Source organism: Pinus tabuliformis, chromosome 8 (assembly GCF_031772625.1).
Source record: "Pinus tabuliformis cultivar Carrire ecotype Pingquan chromosome 8, CPIR1, whole genome shotgun sequence".
NCBI classification, from domain to species: domain Eukaryota; kingdom Viridiplantae; phylum Streptophyta; class Pinopsida; order Pinales; family Pinaceae; genus Pinus; species Pinus tabuliformis.
In genome coordinates this window covers 927171924-927197958 of record NC_142294.1, presented here as the reverse complement: position 1 = coordinate 927197958, position 26035 = coordinate 927171924, and the positions used below count along the sequence as shown (strand labels likewise).

The 26035-nt window shown below is 40.0% G+C and overlaps 1 protein-coding gene across 1 annotated transcript in view; it reads right to left on the bottom strand.

Moving 5' to 3' along the window:
* Positions 1-26035, bottom strand: part of LOC149238555 (pescadillo homolog) — a 190108-nt gene that overhangs the window by 96621 nt on the left and 67452 nt on the right. Inside the window, exons 5-7 of the mRNA XM_089369605.1 lie at positions 12652-12736; positions 12402-12512; positions 12022-12115 (exon numbers count right to left, since the gene is read on the bottom strand). Of these exons, the coding sequence (XP_089225731.1) occupies positions 12022-12115; positions 12402-12512; positions 12652-12736 (290 nt within the window). The remainder of the gene's footprint in view (positions 1-12021; positions 12116-12401; positions 12513-12651; positions 12737-26035) is intronic.

The following is a 26035-nucleotide window of genomic DNA, read 5'->3' as shown; positions in this document are numbered from 1 at the left end:
CTGATGAGATCTTTTGCTTCCCTCACCCAGGAGAACTCTGTGGAAAAGAACAGGCCGACTACTTCTCGCTTCATCAAAAAGCTGGATGAGATCCCGGAAATCCCGCTCCCCCCTGCCCTTCCTCGGAGAGCGGCTGTGGCTCTTGCTGAAAGAGGCCTTGTTGGACAGTTCACGGGCTTATGGCCCTCCCCACGCACTGTCCAGCGCTGGGTGGAAAGAAACTGGAATTCCATGGTTCAAGGCAAAATAGCGATTCGCTTCTGCGGAAGAGGGTTCTTCACATTTCTCTTTGAAACAGTGGAAGATCGAAACCTAATCTTTAGGAATGGTCCATATTTTATGGATACAAGAGGCCTCTATCTGAATAGATGGACCCCCGACTTCGATCCGGAGATGGACGTCCCCAACGCTGTGCCCGTATGGGTCCGGCTCCCGCACCTGCCCCTCCACTGCTGGGGAGATGAGTCTGTGAAAGCAATTGGAAACGGAATAGGGAAGTACATAGACAGATCGGAGCCTAAGGAGAATATGCACGCTTGCGCAAGAATCTGTGTAGAAGTCGATTTGGGGAAAGGATTGCCAGAAGCCATCAAGCTCAGAGTTGACAACTGGTCGCACATTCAACAAGTCGACTATGAACAGCTACCCTTCAAATGCAAGGTATGTCATGAGTATGGCCATTTCGCCAATAGATGTAGCAAAGTTAATGCAAATGTTTCTGAATCTAACCCTGAAGCTCCTGAGGAAGTCTGGGAAACAGTAAAAAAGAAGAAGCCCAATACCCCCCATGGAAATTCCAAGAACCCCTTAGTCCCTCCTCCTCCCCCTTCTCAATCTGGCCCGACCATTCCTTCATCCTCCAACCAATTCGAAACCCTTTCCGAGGTAGATCCTCCCTCCCCGCCCCCTTCCCCGAAAGCCCCCCCTGTTATTCCCACCTCCCCTCCGCCCTCCCCCCCCACCACAGTGGAAAGAATCCTAACCAGGAATAAGGCTAAGGAAAGTAACCCATCGGTGGAACCTCCAAGAAAAGTCGGAAGGAAATCCAATAAGGAAATTAGGGACGAGACTGCAGCAAAAGAAATGACCACTGGGATCCAGCAACCAATGGACACTTATCTGGACAGGACGAAAGGAAGCGGAGAGAAAGCAAAAGAGAAAGGAGGATCCCACCCCAAGACAAGTAAGTAATGAATCTGGTCTCTTGGAACTGTAGGGGGATGGGCTCCTCCCTCAAGGCCAATGCAGTCCGTGATCTTCTCAAATCAGAACACCCAGACATCCTCCTCCTCCACGAGACCAAAATCAATGAGCAGGACTTCAAGATCTACCTAAAAAATAGTAAAACCCACGAAGGAATAGCAGTAAGCGCTTCTGGCGCCTCAGGCGGTATAGGGACCATCTGGGATAAGCGAAAATGGACTCTTTTAAATCAAAAACACAGCAGTTGGTGGATCCGTTCAGACATTCAGAACTTAACAAAGACAGAGGAATATACTATCTACAATGTTTACGCCCCTCCTCAATTCCATGACAAAGCTGCCTGCTGGAACTCAATTAAGGCAGACTTACTGGAGACGCAAGGTCGAAGCATCTTCCTAGGGGGGGACCTGAACCTGATAAGAAACGCTGAAGAAAGGATTGGGGGGAATTTTTTGGCAGATTCCTCAAGGGACGCCCTGGAAGAAATCATCATAAACCATAACCTGGTAGACTTCCTCCCTCAGAACGGGCGCTTCACCTGGTCCAACAAGAGAGCAGGCCGAAACAACATCAAAGAAAGATTGGACCGCATCTTGGTTCAAGAGAGCATAGTTGCCAAATTTGCTGGTATCAAAAGCCTCATCATTCAGGGTTACTTCTCAGACCACAAGCCAGTGGTTCTAAAACTGGACAGAGGAACGAATATGGGCCCGCTTCCATTTAGGTATAACAGAGCGTGGGAAAATCATGGGGATTTTCGAGCTCTGGTAAAAGAACAGTGGTCAACAGAGATCAGAGGGTCCCCGCACTACATTTGGGAATCCAAGCTAAAGATCCTCAGATCGGCCATAAAACAGTGGGCAAAATTCAAGGCAATCGAAGAGACTAAAGCCAAATCAGAACTCCAAGATAAGCTATCGCAGTGGAACCAAGAGAAAGATTCAAGACAAGACACGGAAGAGGAGCAGATCAAAGAGATGGAACTTCAAAAGGAACTGTACAAAGTTAATAGAAAAGAAGAGGAGGAACAAAGGCAAAAATCAAGGTGTCTATGGCTCAAGGCGGGAGATAGGAACACTTCCTTCTTCCATAATAGCTTGAAAATGAGGAGAGCTGCAAACAATATTGATAAAATTACAGTGGATGGTTCAGAAATAAAAGATCAAAAGGAAATCATGGACGCAGCTTCCGCCCACTTCCAAGACCTTCTCACTGAGGATCAGCAAGACAGAGATGGCATGGAAATCCTTGACACGCTGGAATGCAAAACCTCTGATGCCCAAAACTCTGAGTTGGACAAAGAGATCACGGAAGAAGAGATAGAGCAAACAATCCGCAACATGGCTTCCGACAAGGCCCCGGGACCTGATGGTTTCACGGTGGATTTCTACAAGTCTCATTGGGACACCATCAAAAAGGACTACATTCGAGCAGTAAGAAACTTCTTCCAAAAAGGCAAGATGGGCAGCGGAATGAAATCCTCCTTCTTAGCCTTAATTCCCAAGGAACCCAACCCTCACTCCTTTAATCGCTTCCGCCCTATCTCCCTCTGTAACGTGTCCTATAAAATCATAACTAAGATCCTTGCCAACAGGCTCAAACCTATTCTCCCCTCCCTCATATCTGAAAACCAAGGTGGTTTTGTTCCTCGGAGGCAAATTGTAGACAACGTAATTCTCATTCAAGAGGCTATTCAAAGCAGTGTCAACAGGAAAGAAAAGGGTATGATAATGAAACTGGACATGGCAAACGCTTTTGATCGGGTTAACCATTCCTTCCTTCAAGCAGTCCTCAAAAAGCTTGGTTTATCCGAGCTCTTCATAAGCAGGGTGCGAGAGTGCATCTCAGGCAATTGGACAGCCCCCCTCATTAATGGGAGACCCAGCAAAGTTTTCAAAAGCACTAGGGGCCTGAGACAAGGTTGCCCGCTCTCTCCTTTTCTCTACATTCTCATGGCGGAAGCTCTTAGCTCAAAATTGGAAAACATGAGGAAGAAAAAAGTAATAACAGGGATTGAAATTATAAGAGGGTCGAAAGGTATCAACCACTCCTTGTTTGCTGATGATACCCTTCTCATTGGTGGCGCATCATGCATTATGGCGAAGAGATTCAAAAAAGCCTTGGACCTCTTCCTTCAGGCCTCTGGTGGCAAACTTAACAACAATAAATGTATGATATACACATGGAACGTCCCTAACCATATCATTCAGCGTATATCCTACATCATGGAAATACCAGCCCAGCTAAATTGGTCCCATTTCATGTACCTGGGGCTGCCTCTGGCTAAAGAAACAATCAAATCAGGGATCTGGGTCAAGATCATCGAAAAACTCAGAGGTAAATTGCAAAATTGGGGAATGCACTGGTTAAATTTAGCAGGCCGATCGATTCTAATCAAATCCATTCTCGCCTCTCTCCCCATTTATCAGTTTGCTATCACCTTAGCCCCGGCAAGCATCCATAAACATATGGAGCTAATAATGCGTAGCTTTCTGTGGCAAGGAGGCAAGCAGAATACGAAGAAGTTCAGTTTGGTTAAATGGGAAAAAGTAATCCTCCCAATGGAAAAAGGTGGGCTAGGAATCAGGGTCCCTAGGCTAGCCAATCTAGCAATGGGTTTCAAACTCATCTGGCGGATCCTTAATGAAAAAGAAGCTTGGTGGGCAATTGTCTTAAAGAAGAAATATCTGAATGGCTCAAACAGCAATATCCTAACAGAAAACATCACTGAGAGACAAGGCACCCCAACCTGGAATCTCATAAAGAAATCGCTTCCCCTCTGCAAACCTTTGATCTCTAGAGCTCCTGGAAATGGCAAAGGAGTAAGTATCTGGAAAGATAGCATTATGGGATCTCAAGCAAGAGACACCATTCCCCACCTTTTTCCCCTCCATCGGTGGATGGCAGAGTCCAACCTCAATTCTCTCTCAGACATCTCTCTTTGGGATGATGACCGCTGGGCAGGCTGGATTCCTCTCAACCTCCCTTCAGAATTAGATAAGCTATGGGATGAACTCAAATGCTCCCTCAGTGGCTCAGCCCCCACCAACAGAGGGAAAGAAGACAAGTTCGTTTGGGGCCCTAATGGAGGCAATTACTCGGTTAAAGAAGGATATAAAGCCCTTCAAGACATCTCTGTGGTAAACAATTGGCCCCTGCACAAAGCGGTTTGGACTCCTGAATGCCTCCCTAAGATCAAATTATTCAATTGGACTCTACTTCATGGTAAAATCCTAACTGCTGAGAACCTCAGAAAGCGAGGTATTCAGGGGCCTTCTATGTGTTGAATGTGCAGGCTAGCAGAAGAAACCATCTCTCACCTCTTCATAGAGTGCCCGATTGCCAAAGCATGCTGGAATCTCCTCTCTGATACAATCACTTCAGAGGCCCTTCCCCCTCAGATACAGGCCCTCCATAAAAGCTGGGACAAAAGACTCTATCAACCCAAAAAAGGCAAACCCATAGTGAACAGGCTTTGGAGCAGCATCCCTTCTAATTTGTGTTGGCAAATCTGGAAGGCTCGAAATAATTGCATTTTCAACAATGATAAGCCTACCATATCAGGCATTGTGGCCAAATCTACTGCCCTTATTGCTGAGTCTTTAGAAGCTAAAGGGATAACCCAGACAGACATGGAGATCGACGATGAGAGGCTAAAGGTCTGGTTGGGTAAATTCAATCTTAAACCAAATCCTACAAATCATATGAGGGACAAGAACTGCAACCAGGACTGGAAGCTTCGAGGCACTGAGGAGGAAATTAACAACTGGATAAGAAGACAAAACAGACCTGCAATGTATTTCGATGGGGCCTCTAAGAAGAACCCTGGTCAAGCTGGCGCTGGCGGGATCATTAAGGACGCGCAAGGGAATCTCATGGTTTCCTTTGAATGGGGGCTAGGCCAAATGTCTAATAACAGAGCAGAGGCCTATGGCCTCCTCCTGGGCACACATATCTCAAAGAAACTCGGCCTTCAGAACATTCTGATACTAGGGGATTCAGCTATAATTATAGCAACCATGATAACAGGGAGAGAATTTAAGCAATTGGCTCTCAACAATATCAAAAATCGAATCATGGAGAACACCAGAGCGCTTGGAGAAGTGATTTTCAAACACGTTCTCAGGAATCTTAACAAAGATGCAGACCAGCAAGCAAACCAAGCGGTCAACAGGAGACTTGGACAGGTTCGTGAGAATGACAAAATTTATGTCAGAGACATCCCGTAAGCCAAAGCATCCAGCCGTCTCATCTCAAGGGCGAAGTCATCTCAATCACCCAGGCCATCTTTCCGAATCTATTTCCAAATCCCCAAGCTGCACAAACAAGTACTATGGGAGATCTCCTCGTTTTCGTGTCACAAAGCTCATCATCACCATCAGAGATTGCGTGATCCCGCGCTCCTCCAAAGAAGGCCCTCTCTGCAATCACTGCAAAGCCTATGTCTCAGGCATGCGTATGGACAACAGGGCAATCATGATTTTTGACCGAGCTCCATCCAAGATCGGCCTCACTCAGTCCCTCCCCTCTCGGTTTAGGAACCTCCCTCCTTCTATAAAATGTGGATCGCCTCCCATCCTCTCCACAAATAGAGTTCGAGCTTCAAGAGCCTCCCCAAAGTCTCGGCGCAGTTCGGGTTCTCTCTTTCCTCCGTGTGCACTGGCCTTCCGTTCTGATATCAGGGTAAGCCACCTCCCTTCTCTTGTTACTCTGTTTCTAACTAACAGTGTTCCTGGTCTCCTCAGCAACGCCCTCCCGAGGCTCTTGAGATCCTCTCTCCTCCGTTTAAATCTTCAGCCTCTTAGTGATCTCGCTTCCTTCAAGGTAGCTTCAGGCTTTCGCAATTTCAGTGCGCTCTCTGCCATCCATCCTCAAGCCATCTCGATGGCGGATAAGCAAGGCCAGCCATCCAACCAAGGCCAGAACAGAGACCCTATGGGGAACCTCTTCAACAACAAAGAATGCAACATGTGCATGGCGCATACTATTATGATTAACAGTGTGAAAAAAGAGCTGAAGGAGTTAAAAGAGGACTACCATGCTGATAGAAACTCCAAACGAAAGAAGCTGGAAAAAAGAAAAAAGGAGATTGAAGACTTAAAGGACCGCTGCATCCACATGGAGGCGGTAATCGACCATCTTCGCACTCTTACAGAAAGCCAACAGGCAGAAGCCTCGACTAGAGCCAGCGCCCGGAAGGAAGACTCGGTCACTCAACACTATCCATGATCTTATGCATTGCAAATTTGCTTGGTTAGGAGGATCCTATGTAAGGCAATATAGCCGTTTATTTTCAGTTTTGCTTTCAATTAAGAGAAGCTATGAGGATTGCGGGTCTGCGTACCCGATTTTGTGCCTTAGCTCTCATATTCTCCCCCGTCTTGTACTAGATCTCTTTTCAGAAGGTTTTTTTAATATATGAGTAGCCGACATTGTAAAAAAAAAAAAAAAAAAAATATCATAAAGAGGATAATAGTAATAATAATAATAATAATATTGATGATTAAGTTAAAAATTAAACAATTGAGATTGATTAAAGACAAGTTAAGTGATTTTCCATCATATATATATGATTACAAATTGATGGAAGGTGATTTACTATTTTTGGAAAGTCATGGTTGCAAAGATAGACATGATTTTCTATTTTTAGCAAGGTCAAAAAAGAAATTGTATTCAAGGAAATTCATCCCATAGCTGCCAATTTTCAACACTCCCTCTCAACTAGGGAGGGATTTTTTTCTGATACAAGGATCTATGCTATCTCTGCTTTGGAACAATGATGTTACAATCTAATGAAAAAAAATCATCATAGGGGAGATACATCCATCACCCTATATACACTTGAGGGGGTCCACTTGTCAACACATGACAAGGATCACGCACATCCAAGGCTTATCACTACTTGGGGAGATCCACTTGTCAACACATGACAAGGATCTCACTCATCCAAGGCTCGTCACGACTTGGGGGATCCACTTGTCAACACATGACAAGGATCTCACTCGTCCAAGGCTCATCACAACTTGGGGGCATCCACTTGTTAACACATGACAAGGATCTCGCACATCCAAGGCTTATCATCCATGACCACCCTCTCTAGGAAGGGTCACATTTGTCAGTCCAAGTTGCTCTCAGAAAACCAAGAACTTTACTTTTGGCAAAGGCTTGGTAAGAATGTTGGCAATCTGGTCAACAGTCACTATATGATGAAGTCTTACTACTCCTCTTTGCACCATATCCCAGAATCTAGATATAGTGATATTTGATCTCAATGTGTTTGGCCTTGTCATGGAATACAGCATTTTCAACAAGTCGAATCTCCCTCTTATTGTCACAATAAATTACTGTAATATCCAATACTTGCTCAAACAGCTCTCCAAAGAGCTTTCGTAGCCTCACAACTAGCCATGCTAGCAGCAATGTATTCTACTTTAGCCGTGCTAAGGGTAACAAACTTTTGCTTTCTACTCATCTAAGATATCATGGTAGATCCTAAGCTGAAGCAACACCCTAATGTGCACTTTCTAGCAGTAGAGTTACCAGCCCAATCAGCATCAGAGTATCCTTGTAGCCTTACATCTTCAACAGTATATCTCAATCCAAGAATGACGAGCCCATGCAGGTACCTCAACACATGTTTCACAGCAACCCAGTGTGAATGAGCAGACTTAATCATGTATTGACTAAGAGTATTGACTGCAAAGCATATATATGGTATAGCGTTCACTAAGAACATCAATGCCCCAATCAGTTGACGGTACTCACAAGGATTAGCCAAATCGGGTCCTGCATCTTCATCACAAAGCTTCTTGAAATTCAGGAGTATTCATGGACTTAGACTCAGTCATGCCAAATGTTTCTAGTAGTTTGACAACATATTTTCCTTGAGAAAGGAAAATCTCACCAGATTTATGCCATGCCTCCAGCCCAGAAAGTAGTACATCAAACCAAGATCTTTCATTTCAAATTCAAAAGCTAACTCCCTCTTACACTAGAGAATAAGAGGTTCACTACCGGTCAAAAATAAATCATCAACATACAATACCAAACTCAAAGGCATACCTTGGACTATCTTAAAGTAAAGATTTGGATCTGCATTGCTTCTGGTAGAACCAAGTTTCATCAAGAAGTTATCTATGTCAGCATACTAAGCTCTTTGAGCTTGCTTCAAACCATAAAGGGCTTTCTCCAGCCTACACACATGAGTTTTTGGATCATGTACTTCAAAGCCTTGTGACTGCTCAAAAAATACTTCTTTAAGGAAGCCATGCAGAAAAGTAGTCTTCACATCCATTTGGTGAAGAGACTGTCCTTCGCTAGCAGCTAGAGCTACAATAGATCGAATGGTGGTGTAATGGGCAACAGGTGCAAAAATTCCATCATACTCTATCCCCTCTTTCTGAGAGAAACGTCTAGCGACAAATCTAGCTTTATATTTTTCAATACTGCCATCGAAACCATGTTTAATTTTCTACAACCATTCAAAATATACAACAGATTTACCTTGCAGTCTTGGAACGACTTCCCATACATCATTATGAGTGATGGATTCATTTTCTTCATCCATTGCATCTTTCCACACTTGGGGCCTTTACTGCTTCTTCAAAAGTGCACGGTTCAGCTTGAATAATGTTGCTCATGGCTACAACATATCCTTGGAACCCACAAGGTTTCTTGCTTTCTCTGAAAGTTCCTCTGGGGACAGCGTGTTTATCAACATCTTAAATAGTGTCACGAAACCATAAAAGTCTCCTTTTAGAAGGAGGATCCAAAGGATCCATGGGCTCCATGGGTTTATCAACAAGATCAGTTTTACCTTCAAGATCTTCTTGTATTTCAAATACATCATCTTCACTATCAACATTACAGGAGGAAGGGGAGTGTCTCTTGCTTTTCCAAGAGTTGCATCTTCATCAAATGTTACATCAATGCTAAATTCTATATTTCTTTGACTAGGTATATATATTCTTTAAGCTTTAGAATTCTCACAATAACCAACAAACGTAGCTTTCTTAGCTAAAGCTTCCAACTTGTTCCTTTTCTCTTTTCGGACATGGAAGTACACAGGACAACCAAGATCCTTAGGTGCCCAACTTCAGGCTTCTCGCCAATGAATAATCCTTCAAGAGTCTTGTTGTTTAGGGCACAGTGAAGACTCTCTCTCTCTCTCTCTCTCTCTCCAAGTCTCTTTTGCTCAAGTTTGAATTCTCCTTTCACAAGCACAAGTGTATCAAGTGAGGATGAGAGGCACAAATATATAGTAAGAGCAAGGAGGTCGAATTCATGAGGGAGTAACTCCTGTGCTTTGAGGAGGAGTTACATATACCAAAATAGGAGTGTAACTTACGCCATAAAGGAGAAAAGTGTAACTTATGCATTTAGGAGAGAAGTGTAACTTCTACATTAAAAAGGTGTAAGAGGAATCTTTTTATGACGAGTAATTAAAGTGTGTAAGAGAGTGTAAGAGGCGCGTAAGAGCATTAAAGAGAGAGAGGAATGAATCCATTAAGATAGAGAGAGAGTAACTTGTGCATTAATTGAGGGGAGTTACATATGACATGATTGAGTCTCATGATTGAGAGACTCGAATTTCTTTTTAATAATAATATCATAAAGAGGATAATAATAATAATAGTATTGATTATTAAGTTAAAAATTAAACAATTGAAATTGATCAAGGACAAGTTAAGTGATTTTCCATCATATATATGACTATGAATTGATGGAAGGTGATTTACTATTTTTGGAAAGTCATGGTTGCTAAAATAGACATGACTTTCTACTTTTAGAAAGTCACTTTAGAAAGTTTTATTCAAGAAAATTCTTCCCATAGCTGCCAATCTTCAACAGAAGACTGCTGAGACCTTTTGCAAGATTATTATGCCATTTATTTCATCTTTCATAATTCACCAAGAACTTGCCAACAGAAAAGTTTATTGAAAACTATTCTTGATTCTGTCAAAGAAGGTCACTTTCTTCTAGAATCTTATCTAATTAATCTTCACAGAAGCAAAACTACAAAAGGATATTTTGACTAGAATTCAATTTCCCTCAAAAAAAGGAAATTTCCTTCACTCAATTTCACTAAGGGGCAAGGTCCTTACACCTCAAAACCTTAGGCAATCACTTGCTCATTTCCTGGCCTTTCGTCAAAAGGTCTGGGCAGTGAATTTAGATGATAATGAAATCTCCTTCCTTTTCTCTCGAGATAGTGTTGGGGATGCCCCTTCACTCCAAGGGATGGAAGGGAAGTATTGTCTTGAAGAAAGTTTAGAGTCTTCTTTAAGGATGACCTGGTAAACAATTGGTAGCTTTGAAAGTTCAAGCTTATTTAGTGAACTAACAAAAGTTAATATTGCAAACCAATCACATGGGCATAATTAAGATAGGCTTTTAAAAGCTTGACTAAGAGAGAGGTCCTTGAAGGCCGAGACCATAGAGAAGCAAAGTCAAAATCATCCACCTCAAACCTACTAGTTTGGAAGAAGTGGCATCCCACACCTTTTTTGATGGGGCTTCAAGAGGTAGTCAGGCGAGGCAGGGTTGGGTAGGCTTCATCTGGTCAGCAAAACGGACTTTGACTTAAACTTGGTATAGGTAAAAATAGCTATTTAATCATGCAATGCAAAGGTAATAAGAATATAGGTTGCAGAAAAATTCTAACCTGGGCCCCAGGAAAACAAAGGTCTATGGAGATCCAAACATTTTACCAGCTTTTTAAGGCAGAGTTCAACCCAGAAGACCCCATTCCAAAAAACGAAGTCCTAGCAGTGAAAAAAAATTGAAAGCTTAAAATAACCTCATTCGACTATATTGGAACAAAAAATCCAATTCCCCCACTTGGGAATATTCAGACTTGATGGAATGTGAAGTCTTACAATAAAAAGAATTACTTTTGGGAAACCCATGGGATAATTCCCCTCATACATGTAATTCATTAGATCAGTCTCAAAGTTTATAGATAATCAAAATCCTCGTTATAACATCACTTAGAGACAATAAATTTTGGAAAAGACAGAAGTGAAACAATCAATTTGAAAGACTTATTATGGAAACTTAGTTCATGGAATAGCCTCTAGCTACTTATGGAAACCTTGGCCTATTTATCAGTTCCGAGAAGAGCAATTAACCAACCTGATTAACTGCTTTCTTTCTTTCTTAAAATTGTAGAAGGCTTTCTATGTCAAATGTTGAACAGAAAATGTCTGTGATTTTATAATGTATAAGAAAATCAAGAATCAAATATATTTGAAGAAAATTTATTTCACGAAGCTGAGCTGAAAAGAATGGTTAGGACTCTTTGGACAAAAATAGCTTCACTTCTCAAGTCCTTAAATCATTACACTAAGTCTGGATAAACTTATAGCCACAATGTCATTAGTCACCAGGGGACATCACACTAGAAGCTCTGAATTGCCTGAGATCAAATTCCTCTGATTCTGATGAGAAAACACAGCCTTTAGGATAATACCTGCCACAGACTGGGACCAGCAGTGACTAGTGGTTCAGATTCAGCCAAGCCGACTAATTTTGATGTTAGTCATGAATCTGCTTTGTAAAAGAGAGCATCAACCAATTGTCTAAAGCAGTTCCTACGCACTTTGTGTATAATAGTGGTAAAATTTTCCGTTGGTAGTAAACTGGGCCATAAATCAAGCATGCCTTTAAATACTCTAAAACAGAAAGAACCATCGGTAATCAAGATATACTGGGGTTCAGTTTTATAATGAATTACATATTCTATTTTATGAATAGAAACTGTTTCTTAAGAAAGAAAAATAAGAACTCGGTTCTAAATGTTAAAATAAGAAACAATACCTGCTGCCGCTGCCTCCAATCTTGGATCAAGTATTGGTGGATACTTTAAAGACATAGCATAATAAAGTTTGAAATTCACAAATCCTATAAGAGTCTGCATAAGTATTACATAAAAGAAAACAAATCCAAGTCAGCGTATGAGTGTTACCATGGCCAAATACCATGCATAATATAGACAAGATAGAAGCAACCTATTTATAATTCTTTTAAAGACAGGTCTCATCAGGATTCAGAGATATATTTGGTTATCTTCTTTGTTTTCTAGAATATTGAATATTTAAGGCAAGTAACATGAGTGATATTGATATTTAAAAAGAAAAGAACTCAATCAGAACTCCTGGAATCAAGAATGTATGAAACAATTTTGCAGGAACATAAACCTCATAAAATTCTACAAATGTCAGCATAACACGAAAATCAACATCCCCAGGGAGAACTTGTTGCAGAACATGTGGTGTGAGCCACGTAATGTTTTGACCCTCGACTTCTGCCTGCAAAATTATACCATGTATAAAAACACTTTTAGAAAAAACAGGACCTTATAGTTATGACAAGCACAAAGAAAACAAAATGCACATATTCAAAAACGAATCTACTAGCTTGAACATGGAAACTGTGGAGCTTGCTGACCTGATAGTAGATGCCCTTAACAGACACAAATGTCTTACGCAAAGAATGTGTTCTGGAAATGTAGGCCTGCCACTCCAGACTTAATCTGTCAATAAAATTCAGTTTTCAGTGGTATTAATTTTTGTTTTACAGGAGCTCTCTATGTGCATGATAAAACAAGACCTATAAAGTTCAAACAAATCTCCATACAAGTGCATATAGGAAAGAAAGTTGTTGCAGTAATTCATAGCTATAGCTTCAGCTTATCAACATGAATATCAATTAAATGTAATATTTGATCAAAGATCAAAATTCAACTCTGTATTATGCAATATTCAGAGATACTTTGATATGAACAAAATTTACTGAAGTAATATCCAACATAAGGACAAACAACAAAAACCTTATAGGTCAAAATATATATAAACTAATTGAATGAATAATATGACATACAATACACTATGTACTATGCGAGAATATATATAATATATACACGTGACAATATGTATAGCATATATTATTTACACATTGATGGATCACAAGGTTGATGGGTCATGTCCTTTCATCAGTTAATGTTTTTAGTCAGGATGTGTCATTTCATTTACTATTTATTTATTTATCTATTTATTTATTTATTATTTTATTATTATTAATGTTAATAGCATTGCATTCCTTTAGACATGCTTTGTCCTCAAACAAGTTATGCCTTCGTTTTGACTGGAACTGCTTTCCCATGATTCTACATTATTGAGTTGGTGATGGTCAAAGACATGAGATAATATGATATGCTAACTGTTGAGCACAATTGCCGAATTGTCAGAGGGTCTAATCACCCTAAAATTATCCTTTGTAGAACATTGCGCTTAAAAGATTCCCAAGATGAACTTTTGTTATGAGACTCAACTGTACAGGAAACAATATTCTTCAGAAAATAGCAATGTTGCAAACATCAGCATCAAGATAAAATCGGCAGGGGTTCAGAAAACCAAAAAAATCGGGAAAATCGGGAAAATATCGGTAAAAATAAGCAAACATTGGTAAAATTAAGATACCATCAAAATATGGGTAAAAATTGGCAAACATTGGCTCGACCAAAAAATCGTGATTTCGAGATAAAATCAGGATGTTGTTGACATGTTCGCAACACTGGAAAATAGGTCAATTCATTTTGCTCATAGTGATGTTGATATATTGATGTCGATAAGGCATCTTCGCTACTTGATCCCTCCTCATACTTGTGTTTTTTAATTAAATTTTGGTATTATGTCCTTTCATATACTGAGTTGCTTTGCTGATCACTAAAATTTATATCAATAAGTACACTTGGAGTTTCTATCATTTTTACTTCAACATTTGAAGATGTCCTTAGTTTATCCAAACTTCCATCCTCCTGAGTTGTGATGTTGATTGGATTTGTATTGGTTCCTTTCTCCACAACTCGGGTTTTAATCTTTGAAGACTTCTTTGTAATGTCCCCTATGGATTAATTGCCCAAGGAAGGACGAAGTAGCCTATCCAACCCCGTAGGCTATAACCTTGATAAAGGGGGAAAAACCCAATTATCCAATGTTTGGGGCAACATTGGATATATTTTGGGTCGGCTGGGGCAAAAAAAACCCAAATTGTGGGTCGCACTTGCACCCCTTCACATTAGAGGAACCCATTGGGGAAATTTATAAATAAAGGAGATTTGGAGTCATTTATCATCATCGATTTGGATTGGAATATCTCTGATTTCTTAAGCTTGAGGCTCTAAGGGTTTTAATGTAGAAATTCTGCAAATTCTCTACAAATCTACCTCTGAGATCTATGTAGAAAATATGGCTGTAGATTAACTCAATAATGCAATATACCAAAGCAAAATACTATAATCTACTTCTACTATCAAACTTGCGGAAGCTTAAAGATCAAGCAAGAATCGAGCTAAACACATATAACCATAAGAAGAAGAATCAATGCACATGAAACACAGAAAATACTCAGGAGAAAGCCTCAGCTAAAAACCCCACTATCTGTATTATCATACAAGGTGGAAATACATCAAAATTATACAAAGCCTTAGCTCTCACAGTTACCCAGCTCTCAGTACAATCCTCCTGGATGCTCACAGGCAAACAAGGCTTCTCACAAACCTTCTCCTCTGCCCTCCAAGCCTCCTATTTCCTTGCATTTTTTCTCCTGGGTGATCCTACTATTACCAAGTGTAACATTGATCACTCACACTGATCTCACACCCTGTAAAACTACGCAATTCTCAAGGAACCTTATTCCTTCTGCATGGATGAGTTTCCTTTATAGGAAAACTCATGCAACTGATAGTACAATGTCCCTGTCTTTAATCTCAATTGGGTCTCTCTCTGAATAGACATGCATAAGTTATTTATGAGAAAATCTTCAGTTATCTAGAGTACACTAGTTTGATGCATGCATGCATTAACTAACTGAACTCACAATTAGTTCCTCAAACTATTTGAAACTAATTTCACTTGACATAACTCAGTTAACTGAGCTAACTAATTACAACTCATCCCTATCTCCTTAATTAAGGGATAATCTCCTTAATTTAAGGGATAACTGTTGCACGACTTCATAAAGACTTCTAGCTTGAATTTCTCCAACTAATTAACTCAAGATGAATTAATTAATTATTTTTCAAGTAGTTGGTGAAACTAAATTCGAATTTTAATTCAAGGACAAATTAAAATTGAAATATTATGAAGGTTATCTTTAGCATTTCTATTTTTAGCATTTCTTGTTGCTAGTTTCAACACTCCCTCTCAACAAGAAAGGGATTCAACTCGATCCTGATCCTGAACCTTTGGAATGTTCTGCATGCAACACTTCTCTCAAGTGTTGTTGCTCCAGCAACTCCAGAAACAAAAAAATATCCAACCTGAATCAATATGATGCATCTGTCATCAAAAACTCTGACTACTATTGCCTCTGTCACTTTGATCTTTGACTGCATCAATCCCACTGATTCCTCTCGCTACTATGTACTTTGGGCTCTCGTAGCAAAGTACGATCCATGAGATAAAACCTCTCAATGGACCCTGCCCAATTTCAACCTTCTTAGGACTATCACTTCACATCACCACACCTCACACCTGGAAGTATGGTTGCATGTGATCCCTCTGCTGACTTGGCTCGAAATTTCTCCCTATTGGAGGTCTCTGCATGAGTGGATGCCTCCACTCGGTCTCCTCTCAGCGTCTCCAATTGTGGCTCCTCCACAATTGTTTGAGACTTCTTCTTTTCGGACTGCATGTTGAGAGGTAATTTACACTCCCTCTCAACCACAAGTATCTAACCTTTGCCTTGCTCCTCAAGGCTTTGCATGCATCTTGTACCTCAAGTGCATACAAGTTCTTGGCTCGCACACCAATCTATTTCATCTTTCCCGCTATCACGAAATTTTCTGGAAAAATCGCTGATTTTAAATCAGGGATATCTCCCTCATCCGAACTCCAATTCAACCGATTTTCTTTTTAATTTGGGTATTTTTCGCAAGGAATTCAAATCTCCTATTTGTTTCTAAAAATTTTGCACAAAAAAATTCAGATCTTCTCTGCAAACTCACAGCGCAATTTTTTAAATTTTTTTTTACTTCGAATTCTCTTCTTAGTATACTGTTCATAGTTGCGATAAACTTTGCTCCGATACCATGTAGAAATTCTGCAAATTCTCTACAAATCTACCTCTGAGATCTATGTAGAAAATATGATTGTAGATTAACTCGATAATGCAATGCAATATACCAAAGCAAAATACTATAATCTACTTCTACTATCAAACTTGCGGAAGCTTAAAGATCGAGCAAGAATCGAATTGAACACATATAACCATAAGAAGAAGAATCAATACACATGAAACACAGAAAATACTCAGGGGAAAGCCTTAGCCTAAAACCTCCACTATCTGTATTATCATACAAGGTGGAAATACATCAGAATTATACAAAGCCTTAGCTCTCACAGCTAGCCAGCGCTCAGTACAATCCTCTTGGATGCTCACAAGCAAACAAGGCTTCTCACAAACCTTCTCCTCTGCCCTCCAAGCCTCCTATTTCCTTGCACTGTTTCTCCTGGGTGATCCTATTGTTACCAAGTGTAACACTGATCACTCACACCGTGTAAAACTGTGCAATCCTCAAGGAACCTTATTCCTTCTGCATGGATGAGTTTCCTTTATAGGAAAACTCATGCAACTAATAGTATAATGTCCCTGTCTTTAATCTCAACTGAATCACTCTCTGAATAGACATGCATGAGTTATTTATGAAAGAATCTTCAATTATCTGGAGTACACTAGTTTGATGCATGCATGCATTAACTGACTGAATTCACAATTAGTTCCTCAAACTGTTTGGAACTAATTTAAGTAGACATAACTCAGTTAACTGAGCTAACTAATTACAACTCAAATACAACTCATCCTCATCTCCTTAATTAAGAGATAGTCTCCTTAATTTAAGGGATAATTGTTGCATGACTTCACACTGACTTCTAGCTTGAACTTCTCCAACTAATTAACCCAAGATGAATTAATTAATTATTTTTCAAGCAGCTGGTGAGACTAAATTTGAATTTTAATTCTCAATTTAAATTCAAAGACAAATTAAAATTGGAATATTTGGAATGCTATTTTTAGCAATTTCAATAGCTTTAGCCTAGCAGCTTCACGACTTTGACCTTGTTGCAGCTTCACAGCTTCGACCTTGGTGCAGCAGCTTCATAGCTTCGACCTTGATGCAGCAGCTTCACAGCGTCGACCTTGATGTAGCAGCTTCACAACTTCGACCTTGATGTAGCAAATTCACAACTTTGACCTTGATACAGCAGCTTCACAGCCTCGACATTGATGCAGCTTCAGAATTTCATTGCACATGAGAGAGAGAGAGACCCAAAAACTTTTATTTTAGCTTCCCAACTACTGCAATTCGAACTTGTGTGAGATGTTCTCCAAATGAGTCGCCACTTATATATAGTCATCTTCGGTGATCGAATTCTTCTAATGAGGCCGACTTATTTAATAATAAAATTCCTTTCACTTTCTTTTGACAAATACATTTCAAATATAATTATCAAGATCGACACTAGTCACATTCTTCAACACTGTATCAATATAAAATAGAGGATTGTTACTCTAAAGAACTGCACAAGGCATTGTGATCGAACTCTTCAGTGAGTTGTTTAAGTCGGTCTCGGATATGAGCACTTCGTCATGTTGCAGAGAGAAGTTGTGATTCTCCAATTTCCTAATCTTCAGAGTGCTTTTGGATTGATGGATGTGACCCTCCCGGTAAAGGGTCTCGACTGATCGAGAACACTAAGCGTTCTCTTCAACCCTGTTGAGCTCCCAGGGTAGGATTGTAGCAGTAAGGGCTCCTAGGGTTGAGGGACCTCTGGACAATAAGATAGAGTGTGTATCCTTACTCTTGTGGTAAGTCGATCTCGCTTATTGTTTCTTTGACAAAGTATACCCTACCTGGCATCCTACCCACAAGATGGGCTTGTTGGGATTGGACCTCCCCATCTGGCCAATGAGTTCAGGTGACTTGAGATAGGGTGTGTATCCTTACCCATGTTGTAAGTTGATCTCGCTCAAGTCTTGCATGCAAGTAGGTGTTCTACCACTTGACTCTTAATTATCTCGATGGAAGATCAGTAGGCAATAGAACAAAGTGTGAACCTCAAGTCTATCTCGCATATTATCACTAGACGATAGGATAGAGTGTGATCCTTGAGTAAATCCCACCTATTGTCCTAGATCAATAGGAAAGATTGTGATCCTTGCCCCTGTGGTAAGTAGATCTCACCTATTAATAAAGGGTTGAGTGGGGCTCCCCTATGATATGGGTTGAGTTGGAAATCCCCTGTGATGACTCTTCTTCAGATGACTATATTAATGATTGGATATAGGATGGAAGTTGGATGCTCCCCTATGATGATGATTGAGTTGATAGGGTGGTAGTCGAAGCTCCCCTATGATGATTCTTCTTCTTCTATTGGATCAAGATTGTTCAGTTGATGATCAAAGGAAATTGAGACGAGATGTGATGAGATGGATGTTTTGTTGATATAGTTGAGATGGAGGTCATGTAATTTGACCTAGAGATTAGTAAGGTTTGAGGATTGACCTCCCCTACCTTTGATTGTGCATTATTCTTCTTCTACAAGATGAGAAGAAATGATGGTGCAGTTGCCTGCCTTCTCACACTTAGACATGTCATTCGAAATGAGGACTTATCATGGAAATGGAAATTCCTCCCTGGTTGAGTGGGAGTGTTAAAATTTGGGGCAGCGTCGAGAAGAATTTCCCTTGAGAAATCCTATTGCCTCAAAGGAAAATCATTAAAACCCAAAGAGGAATTCTATTGGTCAAAGGAATTATTATTCAAGTATTAGCGAATTAAATTTTATGGCCCGGGAACTGCAGATTGAATTTGTTGTGAGTGAGTGACATATGAGGTCGAGATGTTGCCTTTATATAGTGATTTTTCTGCCCAGTTTTAGGCCGACTTGTCCAGTTTTGAGGCCGGCCTGGTGGAGGAGGCCTGAAGACTAATTTTAATATAAAATAAATTTATTTCTTGACAAATAATTCCCAAGAAGGGTTATTTACATTATGTCATGGATAAAGACACTTGACACAAACCCTAGAAGCCTTCAATGGAGGCTTCAACCTAAAAATAATTGACCCGAGCATGAAACCCATGCTTTAATAAGTCAATTTTAATAATAATAATAAAATTTCATTTTCTTTCTTTTTACAAATACATTATATTGTGACATAAATACATTTATGAAGACCGAACCCAGTTACATTCTTCAACACGTTGATTACCAACTAGCAACAAATTACTATCCTCAATGTCTCTTACAATAATTTGGCTAGACCTTTGGCCTTGTGGCTTTGATATATTTTATTCTGTACAAAAGTAGATAAGTTTTATAAGCAGACAATTTATTCTAGACAGCATACTAGTTATTTGGGAGCACATTGAATGTGTTATATGCCTACGACTAAAAGCTCCTTTCATCAAGTTGGACTTTGAACAAGCACATGACTACATTGAGTTGCCTTTTATCCTAATGTTGCAAACACCCGGCTTTGACTAGCTTCTATTCATGCCATAGAGACTTTATTTTTGGATGCTTCAGCTTGCTTATTTATTAGTCAATGTTACATATATCGTTATCAGCAATTTATCTCCAAGGGTCCAAAAATTAAATTGTCAGCAATATTGTGGAAAACATCGGAAATTTTCTAGAATAAACTCATACTCATCCGAATATTTCCTTTCTTGTTGGTCTTGTATTGTTAGGATATTCCGACACATAGGATATAGTTAAGTTCAACTTGGTCTAGTATAGAATTAGGTTAGAGTTAGGTAAAGTGTGTTTCTTTACCGTTGTACATTTTGTAACTTACAATCCGACGGTCACGATATGTAGTGATCCGACGGTTCACTCTCACCTCGGTATTACCGACACTTGATCCGTGGCTTGACACCCGATTGGTCCATGAGTTCTATTTAAAGCGCATGGAGGGTCATTGTTCGGGTAATCCGTGCATGAGAGAAGCTTATGTAAATTTTCAATCTTTGATTAATAAATTGCCTGTAGTACCCACGTTGGGACAGGCCGTGGATTGTTTCCCTCCTTGCACTTTGAGGGTTTTAACCACGTCAAAAATACTGGTGTATTGATTTGAGATCTGGTTGTGAGCGGTGTCCTTTTGGTGTTCTTTCTGAGGAACTTACCCTGTAAATTCCTACATGGTATCAGAGCTATTTGAGGGCCGCGTCCGTTGGTGATCCAAATCTGAAGCCGGTAGAACTGCATGCGGCTGTCGTTTCCTAGATCTGCTGTTTCTCACTGCTTTCGGGCCGAGAGGACTGCTCTGTTGCGTTCGGAGCATCTGTTCCAGTGAGGAACCCCTTTCGTTTCACGCGAAAAGGTTTCCGGTAGCCCTAACTGCGTCATTTTTTAGATCGGGAGGTATACAGTGTTTTTTTTGCAGTTTACTGTTATTTTCTCTCTGCTTATTTCGGTTTCGGTTTATTTAGCCTTTTTTTACCGGATCTATACCTTTCATTTCTGCGTATGCTCTTTGCCCTGCGACTCTGTGCGATCTGGGCAAATCAGAAACAGAAAGGAAGGATTTTTCTCATGCGTATGCTCTTTTCCCTGCACCTTAGTGTGATCTCGGAAAATCAGAAACATTGAGAAAAATATTTAGTTTTTCGGCTAAAGCTAACTTTGAGATTTTTTTTTTTTTTTAATTTCTAGTTTTTTGGCTAAAGCTAACTTCGAGCCGCAAGGTTCGTTTTTCTTTGCATATTCGTGTTGGGTTTTGTGTTTTGTGTTTTGTAGGGAAAAAGAGCTTTCTCAAGGCAAGCACGCAAACCAAGGCCCCCCCCTCTCTCTCTCTCTCTCTCAAATTTTTTGTATAGATCAATTGGTTCAAAGCTATTTTAAGAGAGTAGAGGTCTTGGGTTCAAGTCTCCATTTTGTGGGGGCGGACTTTTTCATTCCCGCACATTCGCGCACTTTGCCGGCAACTTCAACAATTTTTTTTCAAAAAGCCATAACTTCTTCATCCGGAAGCCTTTTTCAGAGCCGTTTTTTTTAAAACCGCCTATTTTTTCGAGATCTATCCATTGGAACACTTACTTTCAGCATCTTCAGCTTCAGTTTTTTTTTTTAAAATGGAAAGTCCATGCCAAGTCATTCTTGAAAGTCCAATCCAACTCTTCTTATGAGATCTCCTCAGATTGAGAATATCCATGTATAATTTATGAATACCTCCCTAGTTAAGAGGGAGTGTCGAAAAATGTGTAACCAGGTTCGGTCTTCATAAATAGGAAATGTACTTTTGATTCTTGTATATTGTAAAATGAAAGAAAAACCTATTATTATTATTATTATCTTTGGAGCATGGGTTTCATTCTCAAGGTCTTTTATTTTAGAGGTCAGGCACCCATTGAGTGCTTCTAGGATTTGTCCTAGGTCAAGAAGTCAAAAGAGTCATTGTCATAAGTTGAAGACCCCATCGGGCACATTGTAACTTGTAAAGAAAATTATTTTTCTCATTAAAAAGTGTCAAAATACCCTTCAAAACCAAGTCGGCCTGACAGCTAGGAAGTCAGCGTAATTTGAGGAACCACAATCACCTTAAGAAACCTATATAAAGGAGGGAACTTGACCTCCTTCGAAGACATTCATCACTCACTCATTCAAGCAAAGGAGGAAGATGAAGAAGGCAGGGAAGAAGGAAGAGAATGAAGAAGACTTGTTTCTAGGTTATTTCTCTCTCACACGTGCAAAGGAAGGATAGGATTTTTGTTGTTGGTCTAGGGTTTTTCTTCTGCATGTTCGATCTTGAAGAAGGAATAGAAAGAAGGTTAGCGAAGGTCAGATTATGCCATCCTCAAGCACCAAAAGAAGGAGAAATCCAAGTGAAGTTCTAAAGAATTCTTGGGATGCCATAATAAGCTCACACGTGTGGCAGCAGCCACTGCTGAGAGGGCCGAAAATTTCAAACCTACAGTAGAGCCCGAAATTTTGAAGTTGGGGGTCGAAGTTGTGCTACTGGAAGAGATTTGACTGGGTTTGACTTGGACAAAAGAAGCACATCATCCGGGAGGGTTGGAGGTTGAGTACATTATTGCTAGCATGGCTATTTGCGAGACAGTTTGGTTAAGAAAGCTCTTTGGAGAGTTGTTTGAGCAATCTCTGGATATGACAGTGATATATTGCGACAACAAGACTAAGGTCCGATTGGAAAAGAATCTCGTATATCGCCGGGATAGAAATATCTCCATAGATTGAGACAATGTTGCTATATGAGACAAGCTTAGGCTTGTGGTTGTTGCCTCCGTGAGAGGGAAGATGAATAAGGTATCCTTTTATGACATATATTTGCTCTAACATAATATTTGATTTGATGTTCCATATGAACAGGAAAACAGAAGATTGTTGCTCAAAAGAACTACATAAAGCAGTATGATTGAACTCTTTAGTGAATTGTTTGAGCTAGTACCGGATATGAGCACGTTGATATGTTTCTAATCTATAGAGAGCAACATGGATTGATGGATATGACCCTCCTAAGCAAGGGTCTGGGCTTATCGAGGACACTGAGCTAGCTCTTCCCCCCTGTCTGAGCTCCCAAGGTGAACAATTGATTCATAGAGCTCCTGGGGTTGAGGGACCTCTGGATTTGGCAGAATATACCCCAGTTGGCATTTGTCTTTCCCACCCATCTAGCCAATAGGTGTTGGTTGTTCAAGCTAGGCGTGATCCTTACTAATTACAGTAAGTGGCATCCCGCTCAAGCTAGAGATGTAGGTGTTCTACCACATGACTCTTTAGGGTCATTGCTAGGAAGATCAACAGGAAATAGGATGGTTGTGATCCTTACCTTGTATAGCAAGTGGTATTTCGCCCATTGACTACACAATGGGATGGTTGTGATCCTTGCTTCGTAAGTGGTATCTCGCCTATTGCTTGATATAGGGTGATAGTTAGATGCTCCCCTATGTAAGATGACTTGGGATGCGAGTGTGTCCTATAGGACCTTCCCCATTGTCGTAGACATGAGGTGAGAGTGTCCCATAGGACCTTCCTCATTATCATTGGATTCCGGGTGGTAGCATTGGCTACCCAACGACAAGTTTCCCAGGCTGTAGCATTGGGCTCCCCGCTGGCAGCGTTTCTCGAGTGTAGCATTGGGCTCCCCACTAGCAAATGATTATGAGTGGTAGCATAGCCTCCCCAATGAAAAAAAGGGTAGCAGCGTGAGCTCCCCTATGATGTCAAATTCTTTTGCTTTTAGATTCAAGAGTGTTAAGCATATGAGCAAAGATGAGCAAATATGAGCAGGGATGCGCAAAGATGCGCAGAGATGAGCAAATACGACATTTGTTGACGAGATATTTGTAATGGGACATCATATGACGACGGGATACATGCAATGATTACATTATGCAGTTGGAATTTCTCCCTAGCAGAGAGCGAGTGTTAATTTGGCGGATCAATGACAAATTTCAATCATGGGACTAGATTACTCTTTCCAAGAGGCCAATTTTGACCTTTGAAGGACTTGATTTGGACAAGGGAAAGTGTATTTTTGAAGTGAATCCCACATGTGCACAAAAGGACATGTCGGCCCTAAAATGAACTTGGACACCCTTAGAAGCCTATAAATACAATTCAAGTGACCGGGTGACCCTCATTTGGAGACAATCATTAAGCATTCTTCTTTTCTCTTCTTTGGTTTTGGCTAGCACAGGCATGAAGTTGGTTCGCAAGTAATTGGTTTGTACAAGTCTGAGATTGTAGGGTTTGAAGCTCGCACGTACGAGTTACGGTTTTTGGATTTGCAGCTACAGGGTTGTCACGTGAAATTTTCAGTCATAGCCGCATGCACAAAATCCTCTCCATGCGATCAAGACTCAAAACGCTTCAACCGCACACAGGAGCACTTGCTCCCTGCGGCTGAGACCTAGAGTTTCAAGTGACAATTGACCGCAGATGATGACTATTGACCGCAAGCTTCTGAATCATGATATTGATTAGTATGTTGCTAGGTTCATGTCTTGGATATTGTTTGGTTGATTTTGTTGGATGGTTTTGTGGCTGAAGATCTAGATCATTGTACTCTCTCTTGGTTGAACATTTTATGACAATCTAATAAGAAGAATAATTTGAAAGGGTTTTCCCCCTTGAGGGGTTTTGCCCTGGTTTCTGACCAATCCTAGTGTCTCTATTTGTGAATGTTTTTCTTCTATTGTTCCTTTATGTTCCACTGCATTAATGATGATATTGTTCTTTCTATATAATTGCATATGATGTAATGATGTTATGATGTTGTGGGGTGAATTCAATACGTATATGATGAAATTCAATTATCTAAAGCAAAGAACAATATAGCCCTAAGAAAAATTAACATGGGGAACAACTATCCTTGATTGGGGTTGTTAGACCAAATGCCCCAGTCGAGGGTTCCAAACAAATTTCCTAACCATCAATCGTAGAGAGTTGCCCAACCTCTCAGAGAAGTTGGTCGTAAAAAGAGTAGTTGGTATTATCACCTTCTACTAGTTAGTTTTGTCACCTTCTACTATTCTAATGCAAGAATCAATGTCAATGTCAATGTCAATGTCCCTTTCCATTGTTCATGGTTGAAAAATATATTTGGTTGCTTTGTAAATGCACCTCATCCTTGGAAAGGCTCTCCTATTAATTTCTGCGTTTTGGAAAGAACTGTATGGTTAGATAAAGCATATTATTGATAGCCTAATTGTGCCTCTTCTTCTTATTCAGACCCATTTGTTTATTGGCATTGAGTCCATAATCCAATTGGATAGGCACTAGTCTTGAAAAAGTCCCCCATCTATCTTATTCTAATGAAAACATAAAAACAATATTTTCTGAAGTTTCCCCACTTGTGCTAGAAGAAAACAAGCCTAAAGTGAGAGGAAGTATTTTTGTGGTAACATTGGCAAGTCTTCCTACATGGTAAACTTTGTGAAATTTTGAAGTGCAGGTCTTAGAGGTAACAGGATGTATAAAGAAATCTCCAACAAACCCTAATCCAGTAAAGTGAAAATATAATGGAAAAATGTAAAAGAACTTTAAAGATGAACAGGAGAGAGAATGTACTAATACCCAAGCACATAAGCAAGGGAAGTGCACTAAAGGAAGATTGCCTTAGGCCTTTATAAATCAATAGCTTGAATGAATGAATTACAAATGATTATATATATATATATATATTAGGTTTAGGGTGCTAGCCCCAAGAGGTTGGCAAGAACAGAGTTAACCAAAATAGCCAAATAATATTTAAAAAATCCAGTAATGGGTAAGTACCCATAGGTAGGCTTAATAAAGCCCCCATTACATCCAAATAGAAGGTCAGCACATGGCTTCAACCAAAGATTAACTGCGTAATCTCAACAGTACACCCAAAACTCAGCTCTAAATCTAAAATTAAAAATCCAAGAGGGCAATATGATTTATCAAAGGCTCGATAATTGAATGGCAAATATTATGCATCATGGAGGGCACTAGTAAAGAATATATTGTCATTTAAAAATATCTAGGGGATAGGAAAGGAATGGAAGCTAAGTTTATAGATCAAAATGGAATAGCTACATTTGAAAACAGAAATAGTTCAACACTATTGATTTTAACATTGCCAGCAAACAAAAATGCAAACAAGCATCTTAAGAATATAAACGTGACAGATGTAGCATGGGAAAAATTAAGGAAAATATTTGAAACAGCAGATTCATATAAGATCTTGTACCTGAAAAAGATGCATGCTACCAAGGAGCAAGATTGTAATGTTGAAGATTTCATTTTTAGTATCAGATCTTCAAGTGATGAGTTGGATG